General features: G+C 43.0%; 2 protein-coding genes across 3 annotated transcripts in view; both read right to left on the minus strand.

The window, feature by feature from the left end:
- Nucleotides 1–20,782, minus strand: part of LOC119374527 (JNK1/MAPK8-associated membrane protein) — a 329,511-nt gene that overhangs the window by 16,797 nt on the left and 291,932 nt on the right. The gene's annotated exons all lie outside the window — the stretch shown is intronic.
- Nucleotides 2,203–20,782, minus strand: part of LOC119374068 (uncharacterized) — a 33,925-nt gene continuing 15,345 nt past the window's right edge. The window contains exons 10-15 of one of the 2 annotated variants that reach the window (XR_007414342.1): nucleotides 17,620–17,790; nucleotides 16,968–17,048; nucleotides 14,969–15,060; nucleotides 12,238–12,426; nucleotides 7,720–10,159; nucleotides 2,203–7,106 (exon numbers count right to left, since the gene is read on the minus strand). Coding sequence is in view for 1 of the 2 variants with exons in the window: in XM_037644133.2 (XP_037500061.1) it covers nucleotides 10,099–10,159; nucleotides 12,238–12,426; nucleotides 14,969–15,060; nucleotides 16,968–17,048; nucleotides 17,620–17,790 (594 nt within the window). In the remaining variant the exon portion in view is untranslated. Of the gene's footprint in view, nucleotides 10,160–12,237; nucleotides 12,427–14,968; nucleotides 15,061–16,967; nucleotides 17,049–17,619; nucleotides 17,791–20,782 lie in introns of both variants that reach the window. The other variant, XM_037644133.2, reaches the window with a different exon arrangement.

A 20,782-nucleotide genomic window follows, 5' to 3' on the forward strand; every position in this document is an offset into this window, starting at 1 on the left:
CACTGCTGCGGATCGGCTGCGTCGGCGTCGCTGCCGCTGGGAGGCGGCACTCACCAGCGACAAGCTGACCGACCAACTTTGGGCTGTCCGGCAAGCCGAGGATGCCGCCCGGGTCCAAGGGCTTCAAGCCGTCACCTGACGCCATCATCATCGACGGAGAGTGGGACGGGTCAGGGGTTAATCCCCCCTTCCCCCCGCCTCGCCCGGACTTTTAATAAAGTTTATTCACTCACTCTAGTGAGACCAGGACCGTACACAACTAAAGCTCGTCACGTAACATATAAACAACACCTAACCACAACGCTCAAGTACATGCGAGCCTTTTTTTTACCACCGCGCCGCTAAAAGGCTATATTCACATGAGATTTAATACTTCTCATCTTTAGGGCAACGCCAAGTGCACTTTTCAATGCGCTTGAACCACGGAGCGGCACCTACACTGATATGACACTCGTGAACGGAGGGTACGACGACCACACACAGCACTCTCGACAAGTCCACCCACTGATCTTATTACAGTACATATACAGCCGATCAAGGTCAAATGCTTCTTTACATCGTGTCAGGCATACGTACGAGCGGTTAAAGTTGCACTAACGCAACGGAACAAACCGCCTTTTGAACATTCCAGCAGCAAGAGCATTTCCTGCGGTGAACACCTCGATTGCCAAGGCGTAGCATGTAGTATGCATGAACAAATGTTTTAGAGCTTGGGACCTTTGAATAGACTATATCGTCATTCAAACTTGTTCACAAAATGAGTCCAAAAAACAGGCAATTTTCTGCCTCGTTACATCTTCCCAAACTTTAATTCCAAAAAATAAGGGAACAACCATGTAGCACTGTGCAAGAGTCAAAATTCCATGTGCATTTGACAATGCCTATATTAAGAATGCTGAAAGAACCATCATCAGTGCTTGGATGAAATACACACGGAGGGCATGTATGTGTCCTTTTTCTTGCACTTTAAGCACTGGTGTTGCGATAACCGACATGGACAACAAAAATATCATTAAATGACACTGCGCCCAAGGAGGCATGACATAGCCATGGGCACAAAGAATATGAGAGGAACACCACAACTTGAAAGGACGGCCGGTTTTGATCACTTGTGCACTGCCACAGTACAAATGTTGCAAGAGAAACCCAACAGAAGTAATTTCTCTGTCTCATCTGTACTGCCTTCGTTCTAAATACAGTAAGATACGTTCCTCATACACACATTTTCTTGTGTATAACGTTTCAGGCATTCTGTCCCAGTAGAGAACCTGCAGACAGTCGTGTATTAGATTCCCCTTTTCACACGTTGTTCCTGCAAAATTCCTGCCCGACATGTTGCCCGATGTGTCACTGTACTGGATGTGCTGAGGAGGTGCGTCTAGGTGTTTGGTGATGTGTACGGTTACAAAGCCATCCAAGTGCTCGAAAAGGGTCTGGCAGATGGATGGATGGATGGATAAACTTTATTTTGGTCCCTCGGAATGCGCGCTAGCACGTTGTGGGCCGCTGCCACATTGGAACAGAAAGACCAGCAAACAGATCTGGTTCTGGCAGAGGCACAAAAGAAATGCCAGACTTTCATCAAGGACTTCCTGATGCCGTAAACTCATGAATAAATTCTTCCGAGGTAAAGCTGTGTGCAATGCTTATGTTTTATTACTTAGCAGCACTTTTCCCTGATATTAACTGCAAGTTTGCGTTATATCAGGCCCATAGCCAGGAATTTTTTTCGGAGGGGGGGGCGCCCACTTGCTGAAAACCTTGGCTATTTGGGAAAAACACCTATTTTCCTTATTTATTTTTGGTAAACACACCTACTTCACCAAAATTTGGGGGGGGGGGGCAGCCCCCCCCCCCCCCCGCCCAGCTACAGGCCTGCCTTATATGTTACCCAGCTACTGCGTTTTTTCTCGTGGTCCCATAGAGAACATAATAAAGAGGTTCTTCTGTGCTGTGTACCAGCTAGTTGTAAAGCAAACTCCACTCAAGTATTCGCTTACAAACTAAAAATCGTTTCATAAAACCTGCAATAATGGCTCGCTGCACTTCACAAGAGCATTAAAAACAAAGTAATGAGCACTAGAACAAGTTTGATACAAATACCTATATTACACATGAAAGATAACTTACCCAGCACACACCAACGTGTGCATTGCAGGCTCATTGCAATACGAAGCCAATAATGAAAAAAAGAGACCAGGAGAGGTTTTTGCAGTTTGTATTTAATGGGCCTAAAATATTGTGTAACAAACAAAAAAACGGACAAAACACATCCTACCAAACTTTTTTTTCATACAAGCTCAAAAAAAATACTTTGTGCATCACATGGGACCTACGCAAAATACACTGTGTGTTAACGATCACAATGATACGAGACGGCACCTTTCATCAAGACATTTGCAGTTGGGAGAATTCGTAATAATACTAACACTGCAGCACAAGCCTTTGAATGAAGTGCTTTCCTTGAGCATAGCGTCTATAAAAACAGCTGGTACAGAAAAAAAAATCTAAACTCCATTAGTCTTGAGAACACACGTTGGAACACATTCATCCATTTCATAATCTATAAAAGGTAGATAGAACAGGTTAGTGTGGTAGTGTGAGGCATTTCTTGGTAGCAGACATGGTCACAGTAGATAAGTACCATAGATGTGTGCATAGCTGTTAATTCTCAGCACGATGCAGGAATTGCCAAGACAGCACAAAAACACTTGTCAAGGTGTTCTTTTCATATAAGCAAGAAGGTACGTCTTTTTAGGAGTTGTGAACACAGAAATGTTCCTCAGAACAGCAGCCAGAAATCTGGCTGATGCAAGGAATCATGAGATGCAATCAAGGCGCATCAAAGGCAAGCATGTGCATAGAAAGTTTTTGTTAGACCAAAAGAAAGAGTTTGTGATTGCCCTTCGCGCTTGAATGCAGATGAAATACAGAAGAGGCTCCCCTTCGGCAGCCATTCATACCAATTTGAATACTAACACTCGTCACATTTTAAAAGGAGAAGCCCAATTCTAGACAGGCAGTAATAAATTCCCAGTTCCTGCCACTAATAAAATTTGTATAAATATTTATGAAAATTGCAAAGTTATGTTAAACACAGAGCAGCGTGTTTAGTACACCATCACAATCCCACAGATTTCGCAACTATAAGATGCTGCAATTCAAAGCTCCAAAATTACAGTTAATGTGAACGCATTCCTTCCGTTACAGGAACTTTGCAAATGCTTCATTTCATGTGAAAGCGGTGGAATGTGACCACTTCCACAGTTAATTATATTTTGCCTGACATTTTGCCTGTTTCGTAGACTTTATCACGTGCTGTTCACCCAATCCCTTTTGCTGTTGTTTAGTTTCAGCTCTAATCTGGATGACAACCTTTTTATGAACTTTAAAAAAAAAAAAGACTCCGGAAATTTCAGTACAAGGTTTTACACTTACAGCAGTAAAATGCTGCTTGACAGAGAAGTGCTATGTTATTGGGAGTCGTAAAAGTGGAATCATTGAAAAAAATACCAGCTGGCTCAAGGCACAACAGTGAGAGAGCAAAAAAATTTTTAAAAATGTAGCTTCAGACAGTAGGACAGCACACCAATATGTGCGAAGGTGAAATCGATGGCTGTCCTCGTAAAAACTACAAGCTCAAGCATTGCACGCTGAAACTCACACATTCAAGACCGCTGCCTCGTACCCATCTCATCAACCTAACAATGACACCTTGTAAATGCACGATTGCACCTTCGTACAACGAAATGACATCAAGCTACAAGCTTTCTTTCTCACAACCAGCAGTTTGCAAGAAAACCAACACTCCCACTGGAGGAAATGCATTACAGTACTTTCACGATGTTGCAGCACTTAGACATCATTGTTTTCAGATGAGGGCCTCACTACAAATGACTTGATTGCTTATTGCTCAAATAAACGAGCCTACGCTATATGTGCTTCTAAACTCGATTGAGTTAACAATTAGCACCTGCATTAAAACCGGTGCTTCTGGGAAGCCGCATCAGGACGGTGTGACAATAACGTACACATTTCACTTATTGCCATTGGAAACGTGCGCAAACGGCAGGAGATATCAGTAGTCGTAGCAGTTTTAAACTTTCAAGCCCTTGAAGGCATGGAGCAGTTTGACAGCGAGCACTGTAACTATCAGTTGACCTGGCAGCAAACCGCTGCCAGTAGTGATACGGCGACACTTTGCTCACGCAGGCAGTTTATCTGGTGGTGCGGGGGTCACAAAAGGCACAATACTGGATGCATCGGTATTATCACTAGTTACACAGCGAACTGGCAAGCATGATTTCTGTGGCGAGAGATAAGATAAGGTGAACACACCATCAACTTTCTCTGCTTTGGACACAGCCTTAAGTGCCACTTCCAAGTACCATACACAAAGTGGAGCGCAGCTCAACTGTCGGAAAAAAGGTTTGCAGTACAGTACGTTATACTCCAGTGCTATTTAAAAACAAAGCTATGCCCCAAAAATTGTTAGAATACAGCGGCACTTAACAAATGTACCATCAGCGTAACTTCAAACGTAAACAGGAAATCAGGGAATGCTTTATGCGTAATTACGTGCAACATGTAATCACTCTGAAGCTGGTATATCAATGTGGAGTAGCATTTCAAAATTTGCGTTTTGAAGTTCAAATAAGGAAGGGTCACAAAAACAGGTGAGCATGGAAAAGCAACAGTGTATTAAAGTTGTTTACGACTTGTTCACATTCAAATTCACGTTGGCATGCACTCGCCTAACCAAGGCCACTATGTGGAAAATATAATGGAAGCTAAAATAACGTAGAAGAAGCTGTTGTGCACCTGACGGTAACATTGTTAACTGAACTAAAGACACACTGACATTAACGTCCATCTGTGATTGGTCAGTGAGGGTGTATGGCAATACATCTTGCTAGCAGAGTCGGCAACATGCAGCAGAAGCTGTACAAACAATCACTCTATATCAAACTTTGCACTCGTTACATATCTAACATTAAAACTTCGTTGATAATGTCTTGGTACTAAGGTAAGACAAGATTGCAACGAATTTTCCTTCTACAGTACTGCTGAGAGCGTTCAAAAATGCAACCAGCGTCACAGAAGCTGCCATTGTCATTTACTGCATCTACTGCATTTACCGGCACTTCTAATGACCGTAACGAGATCTGAGGCCATTCGCTCGCATGTTGCGATACAGTTGCAATGCGCGAAGGTGACCGAAGAACACGCTTCGTGTTCCCGTTCCTCTCTCACCCCTACCGTCTTATATAATCATAACTGCGCATAACAATACGCACGAAAAAAGAAAGAGATAGACTATACTGCCTTGTAGAACCACAACATCAAGGTGGTCACAAATAAATAAAGATCTAGACAAATGAGAAGAAAAATAAGAGACAACTTAACGCGTATGCTTGGGATTGAAATGTCATGGACCACTGAAGCAGTGCGAAGAAATGACGCAAACACGTTCAAGGACACATCCTCAGAATATGTGTGGGCGTGCCTAATGACACGCAGGTGTCTTTAGGCACGTCGACATACATACGGATTGCAGTTCCCAATTACTAAATTTATCACTCTTTTAATTTAGACAATGTCTCCTTCATGACAATGCCAATAGCTATGATCACATTATATTTGGAGATAAGAGGAAGTAATGATAATGTTGACAATGGCTGCGTTACGTGTCATTAGTTCATGCTATCTTGTTTTTAAAGTGTAATAACTGTCATACATCTCCGAAAGCTGCTTTTATCCAACAGAACTGTGCACAACTGTGAAAGACAGTCGAATTCGATACTACAGCAAATTACTTTCCAACCATCGTGGTCATTCAGCTCACAACAAGATGCAACTACTATCGGTACCTATTGCAAGGCTAATCGTTTGCTAGTCCATCCAATACTGCACACAGAAGAGGCCAGTTTTTAAATGACTGTAGTTACTCAATAGTAATGCATTGTTTTTCCGCCCAAACTTTCGTCACTTGAAGTCGTGTTACACTTCAATGCTAGCCAAAAAAGAATATTGCGATGCACCCAATTTGGACAGAAAACTACATTTCAGTGACACTGCGATACACGTTGGCAGCGTCTGCACTTGCATCTAAATCCGAATCCACCACAAGTCAAAAAGTCTTTTTTGTTTGAGTACCATAGTTTGAGCACTCCTTCAGTGCACGCCAAACTAGTGGTCTCGTTTTCATTTGTTTGTTTAAAGCTTGTGCTTACGCATAATAGAACAGTGCACCGAGGATATGCAAACAAATTTGATTCATGCTGAAAGTCTGAGAGTGAGCCCTGAAATGGTGCATGAATCCAACGATCAAGATTTCGTTGATGTGCAGCCGTGACCTCCACCAGGAATTTGTGTTCAGTTGTTCTTTTCATAATAACGGCTACACGTCGCTCCCAGTACGGTGCCCGCCTCAAACGGAAAGCCATTTGATGGCACAAAGCTGGGATATTGCAAAGCTACAAAGCATCTTGGCATAAATGAATCGACAATCTGTGGGCGGCGGAACGAACGGACACTCGGCTTCTGAAGAATGCGATAAAGCAATCTCGCTACGAAAAATGTCCACTTTTTTGGCAGCGATATTTCACAAATAAAGGTAATGTTTAACTGCCATACAGCATTGCATTACATTCAAACTTTTTTCTTCTTTTGTGAACAGACTGAAAAGTTGCCACTGTCGTTACAATCACGGTTCCATTATAATTTAGGTAAGTACGGTATGCATTCATACAGTGATTCGATATTGCCATGTCATTCTATATAGCATATTTTTTGCTTTTTCTCCAAAGGTATTGCACAGACAATGTAACAAGGGTGGTACCATTAGTTTGGTTAGTGTTCTCAAATCGAAGGACTTACCAAGCGCAAATTTATGTCGACGCTAACCTCACTACTCTTGAGCTGGAGCTGTTTGCATCTAGCCTAGGAGACTGTGCTGACATTGTCAAAATCATTTTTTATCAGTTACCCACCTGTAAGGATATATTGTGGCTTTGCCTGATGGCAATATGTAGAAAAGGTAACACAGAAATACAATAATTGTCCTAACTGTAATAATACATGCAAAATTAATGGAAATACGTAGGCTTGTGCAAATAGTAAATTTTAGGTTCCAAGTGAATAGTGATTTGATCAAACAATTTCAAATTGAACTCAAACAGTATGTATCCCATAAGAAAAATGAGCATATTTGTTATGACCCAACTAACCTGCACAATATTTTTTAAAATTGAAAGAAGTCATGTGCAAATGTCATTCTTTTTGGTTCAAAGGGAAGTGGAACCAACTTTGAATAGTAGCAGGATTTGACTTTCGGTAGAATGCAAGTGATAAGCTGTAAAATATGTTAACTTTTAAACTTTACTATAATTACAGCATAGTATAAGCCGGCATAACAAGTTTTTAAACTTAAAAAATGTTGAATTGATGTGGGGGTAATCTGTTCATTTAACCTTAAAGTGGGGCTTTGCGGCAGTGCAATTTCCCCTGGACAGGTGTCTGCACGGCATAGCACTACTGCGCTGAAGTGAAACAACCTTTACAGGGGTTACATGCAGTTTATATATGTCTATTCGTTCATTTCGAATACTTCGAAATTTAGAATAATTTAAATTCGTTTCGACGCGAATTCGAATACCGTAATACTCGCTCGAATATTTGAACTGCTCGAATATGCGCACAAGCCTAGAAATACATAACGAAAAAGAAAGTTCTGCACACTTATTTTCCGGAAATATTTTCCCTCTCGAAGATGCGCAAGTAACCCTGTCCACGAAAAGCTTCATTTTCCTCATTACTTCCGTGGTCCACGTGACATTTCCTCCCAAACACTGCGCACACAGCAAGCACGTGTCCTACACCCGCTAGGAGTGTCTTAAGTGCATACGTGCAGCCAGCGCATTGGCTGTGCGGCCTTTCTTATTGCACAGGGAGTCTACAGAAGGGCAAGAGCGGCCCAGCCGCCGTGCTTTGTACTATTCACAAGTGGTGAGTATATTACCTGAGCTATTGTGCACTGCGTCACCGAGGAAGCGAGGAGGGGATATAAGGAGGTAATAGACGACATCACCACATTTGATTATTTATATTTAGACATGCCGCGGTATAAGCTGAGTCTCTACATCAACGAAAGAACACATTCGTATCATCGGGCGGCCGGAAAGTTGAATTCTATGCAGTGTGGACTACCTTATCGAGCTTGGTCCCCCTTAACATGCCACAGCTAAGAGCAAGGCAGGAAGATGGCTGTTACATCAACACTTGAAGCAGCTGGCAAGAAATGAAGTAATAATAAGCGAGATATGTGCATCCAGGAGAAGTGAATGGCTCTCCTACAATACCTGCTATTCACTTCGCGTTGTTGCTTAACACTACAGCATGCTGTAGATGTTAAGAAAGACTGTAACGAAGAACACACTGCAAGATGGACAGAACTGCTTGACTCGCATGTCCTGTAACGTAATGCTTTAGACTCCTCCTTAAGACATGACCAATGGACGTTTGGTCCACAGCCCAGTTTCTGCTGGCTCTGCTCACTTCTTCAAATGCTTACAACATTGCGTGCATTGTCATCTGCCGTTAGCAGAATCTCAAGGGCTGCACCATACAATAATGGTGATGCGCAACTTTACGATAAGCGTAAAACGGTGCATGCCACTTGTTGGACAGTCACTACTTGTCACTTGTTGGACAGCTGCAGAACATGCGTGCATAAGTGAAAACACTTTTGTTGGGTCTATGCAACTTTCCTGCAATTACTGAACTAGTGGAGGTTGTTCTGCATTTGGTATTCAATTGAAACAAGCGACATAGTGGTATATTTGCACACCGCCATTCATCTCGCATGACACTTGCATTGTGCAGACCAAGTGCAGAGCATTAACTGCACTGGCCAAAAAGGCATTGCGGCTGAACTCTTCTTACATCAACACGAGACCAAGACTTACTCATAAAGAACCAGTTCAGGGAGTGTGGAGCAAGTCCAACGGACCCCTCAAGCTCCACAGCAAGTGCACGTTTGCTGTGCCATAATCCCTAATGTAACGAGCGAGTTGAAGTACTGGGCCAAACTAACTTCCGTGTTGTGCGCCCAATTATTACCGGCTGACAAGTCATCCACCCTGTGCGTACAGCAAACTACTAATCAATACTGCAAGTTAGGCTTAGCTAAGCCTAACAAGAGGCCCATCCAAGGTCCTGCAAGGTTTGTTTCTACTTCATGCTATGTGATGAGCTGTTTCATGTCTGGCTTCTCAGCATTGCAGGCTGGGTTCAACAGGCTACGAATGACAGTGCAACAATGCTGTCTCCTTTGGCCAACGTTTGCACGGCAGTGTGACAGCCAGCAGCAACCAGTTCTTTAGATTTGAAAACTTCACAGAGGTACGACCCAGTCATTTTCACTACACTCGTTCCTTTTCCAAGGCAGATTAAGCACTTCTGTCCAACAAACGACATGGTAACGAGCAAGAAGTCTGTAGAGGTGAACAGCTCACAGAAATGCAAGGAGCAGGCCTTCCAGGGAAGCACCACTGTACTCAAGCTAAATTACCACAGGCGTCCTCTCCTCCCACGTTTCCTCGTCTGCTTCAAACGTCGCAGCTTTAAAATAACATCCGATAGAGATTTGTTCCCCTTGAACAATATCGGTGTTAAGTGCAGAAGAAAATATATTTCCATAGTTACAGCACATGTGTGGTGCTCTAAGTGCGGGATGCACCTACAGATAGCGAAAAATTTCGGACAGTGAAGAATTAGTGAAAAGAAATACAGCATGTCTACTAACTTCTCATTGTACACTTAACAAATACAGTACACTGGACGATACTAACAAACAAGAAGTTTCAAAAGAAGAGAAAAAGAATCTTCCACAAACCTCTATGCAAACGGTCACTCTTTATAGAGCATCTGCTAAAAAGAAAATGTATCTTAATTTGTGGCAACACAAGCTAGCTGTGAGCCAGGAAAAAAAAAAATTTGCTTGGAATGTTGACCTTTCCCCAGTGCCTAAAGAGCCGGCTTTCAGCTGGTGAATGCTGCAACGGTTGAAGGCACCATCAGCCCCACGATTCGACGCCGTCAGAAGCTGTTGTTCAGTCCATTGAGGCGTTTCTGGAAGCCGTTCACCAGTTCTTCTAACCTGTAATGACGCAAACGAATGTGATACACTTATCAAGAAGTTCTGTTCTAGAGAGGCACTTCTAAGGCACTGTCCAAGGAAGATCCTACAGCAAAAGCTTTTTCCCAAATGTACACCAACAGCCCGGCTAGAGGAGCCTGAAGCAATGCTTTGTGCTCTGGTGGTCTATTTAAAGCTTAATGGCAGGAACAATATGGGTCTGTTCTTGCAGTTTCTCTTATGTAATGTGATTGAGTTAAGGCTGGCCACTGTCATAGAAATTTTGCTTAAGTTATCACTAGCGGCACCTACCTGACTGTTGGCCAATAAGAAAGTGCGTTAGCACAAGGAGTCACAGAAAGATTTGTGAACGTAACTCCATGCAACCTCCATTACTCTTCAGGGAGATGTGACTGCTGCTAAGTGCCACATTACGAAATATACATTTCATCATGATGACATCAAGACACACGGAAAGTCGGGCAAGTGTTGTGTTAATGGCATATGGGTCTGTGCCAACCAGTAGTAGTCATTCACCTTGTGCCAAATTTCACATACTTTAGCATTACACCTGCAGCCAAATGACAGTATGCTTCATTTTATATTATGATGACACCCTTTCCACTTTTGCTTTTCAGTGTGCCCAGTCTTGCTGCTGAATGAACCTCATAGCAAGAACACGGGTCTCCTCCAAAACTCCCAGATTACCACGCAAACGGTCAAGGATCTGTCAAAAAGGTGTATCCCATACGCCCTTTCATCTAACTGCACCCAAATGTACTCCGTTAGCAATGCCACATCAGTGAGAACTTTCTGCTTTTCGTTCCAGCTGCAACTGCAGTTTTCTTTCGACTCAAGTTTTCTTATTAACGAATACAAGATACATGGTTACAAAAATATTTGAAACATTTGCCTATGAGGCCAGTTATTGGTGCAGTATAGCAAATGATTATAATGAAAACTGGTTTAGAAGCAGAGGTGCAGTTAATAGGTTTACAAAGATGAACAATAATAGTGCACCTTCTTTAACTTTCATTATCAATAAAAAAAAGATGGTTGATCTCTCTCTCATAGGAATCAGTATAACACGAAAGTGAAACATGTCATCACAAAAGTACTAGTTGACTGCTTTAATGCATTGGTATATCATAGCTTGTATAATGTCTATTGTTGTTTGGCAGATGTAGCACCACCTGATGTGGACGCACTCACGTTGACGCCTAGTGGCACATCTCCGTACCGACGACTAACACCCATGATCATGATTTAATCCTTGCGGTAGGTGAAGTTCTTAACATATACGTGGACACCACATATGGTGAATCCCGTGCAAATATGGCATCAGAAAGCACATAATAAACACTGATACTCGGTATGCACTCCTCCAAAGCGTCGTGAAACGTGAAGAGAAACGCTACGCGCATTGTGTCTTCCCTCTAGTCTGGCCGTTATTTCTCACAGGGCGAGTGGGGAACGCAGTGCGACAGCCAGGCGAGCATCGGAGAGCTATTTTTCGATATGGATGGACGCTATGAGCAAGGCTTGGGCAGAAGCCACCACCTCGCGGTGTGTTAAACGAAATTAAACTTCTACTGGAAACGCGCCGAATGGGACGGTCGCAGCAACGGCGCATTTTTTTTTTTTTTTTGAGCCTGGTGGTGCACATGTCACCACACCGTTATAAAGAGGGCGCTCATAGCATCCATCCATCCATCCATGCAAGAGCACTGTGAGAGCAAAGTGTGAAAGATAAAAGATGCATTCATGTAGCCTCCGTAATGTGTTTGGCTGTAGCTCAGTGGGCTAAACGCCCGCCAGCCATCGTCATGGACAGAGAGGTCATGGGTTCGACTCCTGCCAACGGAAGTTTTTCTTATTGTTTTTTTTTCTCTTGCCATTTGATGGCGGTCATTTTGCTTACGTATTTCTGTGACGGAAATACGTTATGAAAATCTGCATGGAACCCGGCATAAAACACTTTTGTGTTAAAAAAACCTTACTACATAAAAGGCAGTACCATAAAAAGTAACTCTCAGTACTCTTAATTGAAGGGACCACGTAAGTATGAAATGGGAGGGTAGACACACTGCAGACATCACCTCTGACATTTCATCTCTGCATTCTGCCGTGACGCGGCCTCTTCGTCGAGACGTTGGCTGATCCGGCTGACTTCCTCTTTGAGCTGCTGCAAACACGAGCTTGCAGCCAGATCGATGCCGTCTTGAACGCCAATGAAGTCCGTCTGCGCTTCTGCCGAAATCTTCACTCCATCACCGGTGCCTCGATTGCTGTGTGTAAAAATAAGAGTTAAGGAGATGGCTCAGAAACACAGAGTTCAGAAACACAATTGCTACTAGCAAAGCCTTTAGCACTTGGGGATTCTGATATTAATTAAAGTTGATGCAAAATAGGCGAGTGTGTGAAATAGTGCTAATGACAAGCACGTTCAAAACCTGAACAATGCTCACTTGGTACGGTAGCAGAAGTAATCAAGCAAGCTGGAAAATAGGCAAATATGAAACGCCTGCGGCAAGTTTCTGTGTGCCAGAGGTCTTATTTCTGGCTACATAAAAGCGAAAGAAAAAAGAAACCCTGAAGGAAAAACTATCAGAGTTTAGGATGCTTTCACATATCCTCTGGTAAAGCCTGCAAAGTGATGCCATGCAAGTCTAGGGTACAGTGTCTTGCTGTGGAAGGCTATCTGTGCACAGTGTGATTCAGTATTGCTGAGCCCCGGCACACTCTCTGTAGACAACATTAAAAGGTTTGTTGCGCGGTCATCTTAATATTCTCAGCTTATCATTGTAACTGTAAGAGCAGGGTTCAATACGATTAGTCACACCAAAAAGTTTGGCTCTAACCGCACATTCCAACTTGAAAATGAAAGCATGGCCTTTGAGATTTGCTTCTGTTGCCTCAGAGAGTCTTTTTCCAGGAGCATCACAGCTCAGTGTTGCCACACAGCTGTACAGTTCAAAAGCCACATCAAACAATTCAAATACCGTAGGCTCTCATTAAACAGAACCTGAAGGGGCCAGGAAAATGTGTTCCGTTTAATAGGAGTTCCGATCACTGAGAGATGAACAGAAGTGCACAATCCAAGTACGAAACCAACCACATTAAGGGCAGTTGTTCCATTTAAGCAGCAGTTCCGTTTAAAGGGCCAGTAAACAGCCCCGAGGTCCGAAAATTGTAATGAAAAGAAATATGCGCACTTTTGCTATGTGAAGATGCTGCTGCAAGAATTCTGCGAGTACGTGCTATAATAAGGAAGTCACAGGGGCTAGAACATCTGTTTCAGCTGGTTTCAAATTTTTGCGTAGCTTCGTCTATAGAGTTTCTCACAATTACCTAGAGGGAAATCTGGCGCTAGTGAGCTGTTGTATGCATGGGAATGCTGGGATATGTGAGCTTCGAACTTGGCTCGGATTGGTATCGTTCACGAAGAGCCCGGATGCCTCGAGATGCGTCTGGCTTCAACGCGTTGCTTGAAATCAACCAAAATGGTTGATTTCATACTGAAGGAGCACGTAGTAAGCTATTTCTCTTTTATCATTGCACACAAACGAGTTTTATTTAACTTGGGAAACTTATGCGTTGATGTACAATTTTACGAAGCGTAAAAAGTAACGAACGGCCGCTAAGCTTGGAAGGCAGACGACACAGCCAGCGTTCACTCTGCGACTGCTCGTCGTCTGTTTCTTTCGTTGTTTGTTTATGACGTATAGGTGAGTGGACTTTTATTTTAGGATATAATACGCATGATTGAGATACGCTTATAAAAGTTCTCTTTTAGAGAAGCTTTATTTGCGCAGTTGTATCTGCTTTTTAGCTCAACACCAACCTACACAAGCCTCGCAGACACGTATACCGTCATTCCCCCATCGCAGCAACGGCGCCACAGAGAAATTCGCATAGACGGTGGCGCCATATTTACCTCTAGGTATTATTGTGAGAAACTCTATGGCTTCATCGTCCTTTTCCGCCACAGGAAGGGGAAGGCATAGCCCGTCGTCGTGACTCCGCCCACTTTGGCAACGTGACACGACGTCAGCAATTGACGTTATCAGCGAGCTAGATCAGTCGCAATGCACTTCCGCTTGCTGCGGCTCCTGGTTGTTTATGTCGCACGTGCTCCGTAACCTGACAGGCAGTTTTCGGCTCTTTGGTATTTTTAAACCTTTGCTCAAGTCAAAGGCGAAGTGCACGCAGGTGCTATGCAGTGCGAGGAATATGCGCACGACAACCCGACAACTGCATGGACAAAACCGCATCACCGCAGGGCCAAGAAACAAGGCCCAGTTTCATAGCGGTGGGTGGGAACAGGAACTGACGTTAACTTGACAACTGTTTGTTGAGACCTGATGTAGACCTATCGATGAGCTCAGCGGTACGTCAAGTTGCCCATGGACAAGTTTGCGTCACTGCGCATACGAGGGGGATCGGTCAGGCAAAGGAAAGAGGCGCGGAAATGGTTTTTCGAAATGGAGGGTCTGTATGGCGCGCAGCGCTGTAATATTCCGAACATGTGATCACTGCGGTCTACTGTACGAATTGTCAAGCTTGCTTGGGGGGTGTAAAAAAAAATGTCAGAGCCTGTTTACTGGCCCTTTAAGAGATTTCCATTTACCAAGAGTCTACTGTATACAAGTTTCCTAGCACACCGAATGCAGTGAAATTTGGGCAGCTTGCTGTGGGACACGTAAGGATTAATGTGAAATGCCTGATGCAAGGTTAAAAAACCCTAGTTTAATGGCCCTCTTAGACTCTGCATACAGTCTGCCTCTACATACAAGGCAATATGGGCAAGGAACCATTTTCTTTACGTACCCGTTGTTTGCCTGCGCTGCGAGGCTTTCTTGAAGTTCCTGAAGTCGGCCAAGCGCAGCGTTTCGCTCGTTGGTTGCCTGTTGCACGGCATCCTGCAAAAAAAAAAAAAATGCTTACCGATTGCCTTTGTTCCCTAGCCAGGAACGGAGGAGCACAAAAAAAAAAAAACAAAGACAAACCAACAACCTAATTGCAAAAATGGCATTACGTCCTCTCATGGTTTAAATCTGAAATAAATGTGCAGTGCCTACAATTTTCTGTTCGAGACAGCAATGCAATAAATGACAATAACAATATGTTGGCAGTAATGACAGTGTGCGTCACAGAGCAAACAGACATACTTGTAGGAATTCTATTTGTTGTTAGGAAAGGAACACACACAAAAAAAGAGCGAAGCTCGCCAACTTATGTTATTGAAGTAACAGAACTGCTCTTTTGAAGAAACAGAACGGGTGGTGTCACAGATGCCGTTCAGTTGGGAAAGGCACATTTTGTTGGGGCACGTTGTGTATTTCAGGTTATTTACAGATATGCATAAGACTTGCAAATAAGTTCTGCGGAACCCCACAAGGTGGCAGAAAGGGTATGAACGAGATAACTGATGACCATTCATCTGAAACACAAAGCCACAGGTATATCCATACGAATTTCTCAGAAAGGAAAGCTTCTAGTTGAAGAAAAATTCCTCTTTGTCTGGGTATCGAACCTGGGACCTACGCAATGGCCCCGAAAAGGCGTTGGTCCCACAAAACACCTTTACGGGGCGGATGCATTGGTCCCGGGTTCAATCCTCAGACCAGGATGAATTTTTCTTCAAGAGGCTTTTCTTTCTGAGAAATTCGTATGGATATACCTGTGGCTTCGTGCTACAATCAAGTGGTTGTCAATTATCCTGTTCGCACGCATAAAGCTTCCAAAAGCATCTCCAAGCTTTGTAAGTCATTAAATACCCGAGTTGCCCTATCTTTCTGCCTGTCGCAATCTCTGCTACCCAGTGCATTTTTTTCCCTCAATGGTCCCAACCTGCGACATTAACCGGATTATAAGAGAGCCGAGGTGCACAAGAATGTGGTAAACTATGACAGAGTGCCCCATCTCTTGCCCGGTTACGCACATAAAACAAAAACAAGGGGCACCAAGCCCAGTTAAGGACGGCGTAGGATAAAGTGGCACGATGAGATTAGAAGCCTGCAGGCACGGAATGGAAGTAACTCAAACCTCGATGTAACGAACACGGATATAACGAATTATCGGTTATAACGAAGCAAATGAAGAATAGCATTGTCACAGATACAGTGTTACAAATAAACATTTATAACAAATTTTCTGATATAAGAAAGTTATTTTCGTGGCAGATGTGACTTTGTTATAATGAGGTTTGAGTGTAAACCAATATTGGTAAAAGATGTAAATGGAGGTCACTAAGGGAGGCCTTCGATATACGACAGGCACAGTTTGCCACCGTAGGGACAACTAGCCTTCATTTCCTCACTCACCGTTAAAACAAGTGTAGCGAGTTTCCTAGAAGAGTACTAATCTGAATGTCAGACTGGTTCTGCAATGACGTCCGGTGCTACATAAAACCTTGTTAACACACATCTGCCGTGATAGCCCAGCACGTGATGTGTCGTGCTGCTAAGCCTCAAGGGCGTTGGTTCAATTCCTACCGCATTTTGATGGGGGCCAAAATGCAAGGAACTCCCGTGTGCTTAGATTTAGGTGCATGTTAAGGAACCCCAGGTGGTCGAATTTAATCCGGAGCCCTCCCCTACGCCATGCCTCATAATCATATCGTGGTTTTGACACATAAAGCCCCAAGTCAGGAGGCTTGTATTTGCACATAACCGTTTAGTGCTTGGTTATGCTGCATTCACGACAGGTACGTGTGGAAAAGGTTTTACTGCACTTTATTAAGAATAAAGCACAGGTTTTACTGTACTTTGTTAAGGTCTTACTGTACTTTATAAAGAATAGCAGACGCAAGAAAGGTGTTGCTCACATTGCTGGAGCAGCCCCAGTTCTCACTCTTCCAGATGGCTTTCATGTGCAGCTCCTGAACTTCCTTCTCGAGAACTTTGACCTGAATAGACCAGCAAATGAAAGAACATTTCAAACTAAGAACATGAAGAGGCACATGCACAATCAGCTTTCAGCAATAATATGACACGAGAACAGGGTAGCACCGAGAGAAGCTTGTTTGCTCATCAACAAACAATGTGATCCCTCACAACCTAAGGGCAGCAAACTGAGAAGATTAGAGACATCTATCTGATCTAAATACCTCAAATCTGAATTCTAAGATCAGAAATCGCAGGTCTTCCTAGACTTCAAGTGTATTCAGCAGGCTTTGTCTCTTGACTTGGAACACAGTGCTTTAATACTACTCCTTGGTGGCTGCTGAACTGTCAACTTCTGCGAGCAAGTGCACTTTGGTAACTGCTAAGAGCCACTAGAGTGGACTGCAATTTCTCAAGTGACTCCTCCTCGCAGTACTTGTTGAGGAATGTTACCAAAGCACAGCGGCTACTACATTTGAGGTGCAGAAGAGCAGTTTAATCGATGGCGACAAAGACGACATTCATGCGTAGGCCTGTTTTCTGAATACGAGTGCAGAACGGGGGGCCGATTAAGATGACAACGACAATTATTACCTTTTCGAGCGCAACGTCTCGTTCAGCCTGGATGGCCCGCAGCCGATGCCGTGCCCTCTTGCCTCGGTGGTCGCGCAGGCGCTGCACGGTTGCCAGTAGGGTCTCCTGGTGCCGCGTCACCCGTGCCGGTGCCCAACTGCTCTCCAGGCCCTGCAGTATCTTGTCGAGGCCCTGCAAAGGAAAAATAATGGTACCACAGATGTTTATATTAACGCAAGTGGAGTTTCGCGTGCCTGTCACGCAGGCCAGTGTGGAGAGGGCATTATCGGCGCTGAAGTTTGTTACAGCGAAAGCTGTCACGAGATCACAACAGGCGATTTTGGCGCCACAGTTGTCTGCCGCTGCAGCCGCCGCCGGTGTCCCTAACCGCTATCGCGTGAAATGAGAAACAAATATCTGGGATAGGATGGCATTTGAACCCACGCCCTCTGGTCGAGTATTCTACCACAGAGCCACGCTGGTGCTTGAAACTCCTTCTCAAAAATACTTTATACAGGTGTCATGTTGGGCAAGTAATCGTGTTAACATATGTAATATGGCGTGGTAGTAGAGTAAAATAACAACCTGGCATCACACAATGTGAATTGCGCAACAAGTCGGTCGCTGAATGCTTCTAACCTATTACAAACGGCTCAGCAATATTTCTTCATTGCCATCAGTCACACACCACAAAGTGCACATAATGCCTTACAGATGTGTAGCGGGTACCACGATTCTCCGACGAATTACAAGAAATGGCATAGTGGGTGCTTCCCTACTTCAGAAAAATTACGACGACTTATGGCGTAGTGGGTACCTTGCAAGTGTACTTGTATTAGTTGCTCCAAGAGATTCTATAACGGGCTCTATGAAGTCCACTCTTCCAACTTTCGCTGTGCGTGTTCCGCGCAGGCCTGGTGATCTTTTTATCAGAACAGCGGTCTCGCACATCAGAGAGTACACTCAATGACGTGCTGCTTCTGAGATCGTGCTCACTCCCTTGACACAAAGCACTGAGCCCGCTAAAAAGTTCGTAATTGACTTCTGAGAAAATAAATATCGTGACTTTGAAGGGTACTGCATGGTTTTTACTAGTTGGTAGGAATTCGTGGTGCAGTTACTTTCGCTCCTCTGAAGAATGAGGAAAGAACGTGTTTTACCCCTCTCTCACTTTCTTACGAGGAGCGCAAGTAACTATACCACAAATCCAATTTTCTCATGATTACTTTAACTTTAAATTTTTGAATACAAATAAAAACCGTTACGAACCGTTACGGAACATTTTTTTTTCGTTTCGGAACAGAAACGGAATGGAACTTTTTACAGTGGAACAAAACTAAAACCGGAAAGAAAAAATTTCGTTCCGACACCCTGCTGTTGGCAATATATCATTCGCATAAACTACCAAAGGGCATTCTATCTCCTACCAATATTTATGTTTTCGTACATGAGTTACTAAAACCGTTGCTAAAAGTGTCATTATTTCTACGTCCAGTATTCACTTGTGAGTGTATTTTTCTACTGCATATCGTGATCACACTGCATCTTACTAAAATTCTTTTGTAGCTTTGTTATTGTTGCTGACTACAACCCTATGTAATGCCTGAATGGGCTTTTAAGGTGTACGCATAAACATGGATAGTACTATACAGTATAGCACACTATTGAGAGTGCAAAATCACACAAAATACACCCTCTTAAACATTGTAACATAAAAACATGGTGATGTTTCCCACTTTTTAATTTCACAAAATGAGTGTTACTAAAGGTCAGTTATTGAGAAGCTTCTGGTAATTTCACTACCAAAGAATCGCGAAACCATTGATTGCAGCGCAATAACAAACTACTGCAATACACCATCAATGTTTTTTGATATCACAACACTATTGACCAGAAGCGTAAATCCAGAAAAATCTCAAGGGGGAACACACATCTTGATGCCACGGTGGACATTTTGTTTTTCATAAATATATGTTTTACTTTTAATTATATGAAAATTAAAATCGTGTTTTCAAATAAACAGAAAACAAGCATGGGCCTGAGCAGCCAATAGTTGGCTAAATTAGTTTCTAAGTGTAGCTCATGGGCTCTCGCATATTTCAAGCTAATATGTCATTTGGGTTAAGCCAGCAAATGAAAATGCTAACACCTTTTTTCTTTTTGTTATAATGCTCGTCCTTCTTTTTTTTTTTTTGTTAAAGGAACAGCATTTCTTTAACTTCAGCTCCATGTATACTGCTATCCTCCCACGATTTACCCCTGGAACATTTCTTGTGAAGCGTGTTGATATTCACCAGTGATTTTTTTAATAACACAATTATACTCGACTAATTGCATTCGCATTTCAGTGCCAATGGCTTCCAGCAAATCGTTTACAAAAACAAATATTGGTAGATGATCAGGGATTCTTTAGGTTGCGGTTCAAAAGCCACCATAATACACACTTGCAGCAAGCCAGAAGTCAGCCATAGCATTTCAGAAAGCACGATCTCTACAGTGTCTTATGAAACCAGAAATAGCTTCAACTTTTCCACTTCATTTCTACTCAGTGGAAGGACTTCAGATTTCAGAGTTGATTTTACGGAGAGTGCGCTATGCTTAAGTGTCAAGACATTCAATTATGATGTTTGAAAGGTTAATCTCTAGGGATGGGCGAATAGTAAATTTGAGGCTCGAAGCGAATCCAAAGCGAATAGTGATTTGGTCGAATAATTTCGAATCGAATAGTTCGAATGGTACTCACCACATATTATTAAGAAAATTTTCTTCACGACCCTTGCACAATATTTTTAAGAATTGGAACTAGGTATGAGTGAATGTCACTTTTTTGGTTTGAAATGAAGTGGAAGAAACATTCAATGGTATCAAATTTTGAATAGCAGTAGGGTGCGAGTTGTAAGTGGTGCAATACGTTACAAGTTAAAAATTACTATACTGAGCACATATAAGCCAGTATAACACGCTGTTAAATTTTAAAAAATATGTACACTTAACCTTGAAGTGTGGCTTCGCGGCAGTGCAGATTTTTCCTGGCAGGGTGGTTTCACGGTACAGCAACCCGATGCTGCAGTGAAACCACCTTTACAGGGGGTTATGTGCAGTCAAACATACATATATTCACTCATTTCGAATACTTCGTAATTTCGAATAATATAAATTAGTATCGAAGTGAATTCGAATACTT

Source organism: Rhipicephalus sanguineus, chromosome 11 (genome assembly GCF_013339695.2).
Source record: "Rhipicephalus sanguineus isolate Rsan-2018 chromosome 11, BIME_Rsan_1.4, whole genome shotgun sequence".
NCBI classification, from domain to species: Eukaryota; Metazoa; Arthropoda; class Arachnida; order Ixodida; family Ixodidae; genus Rhipicephalus; species Rhipicephalus sanguineus.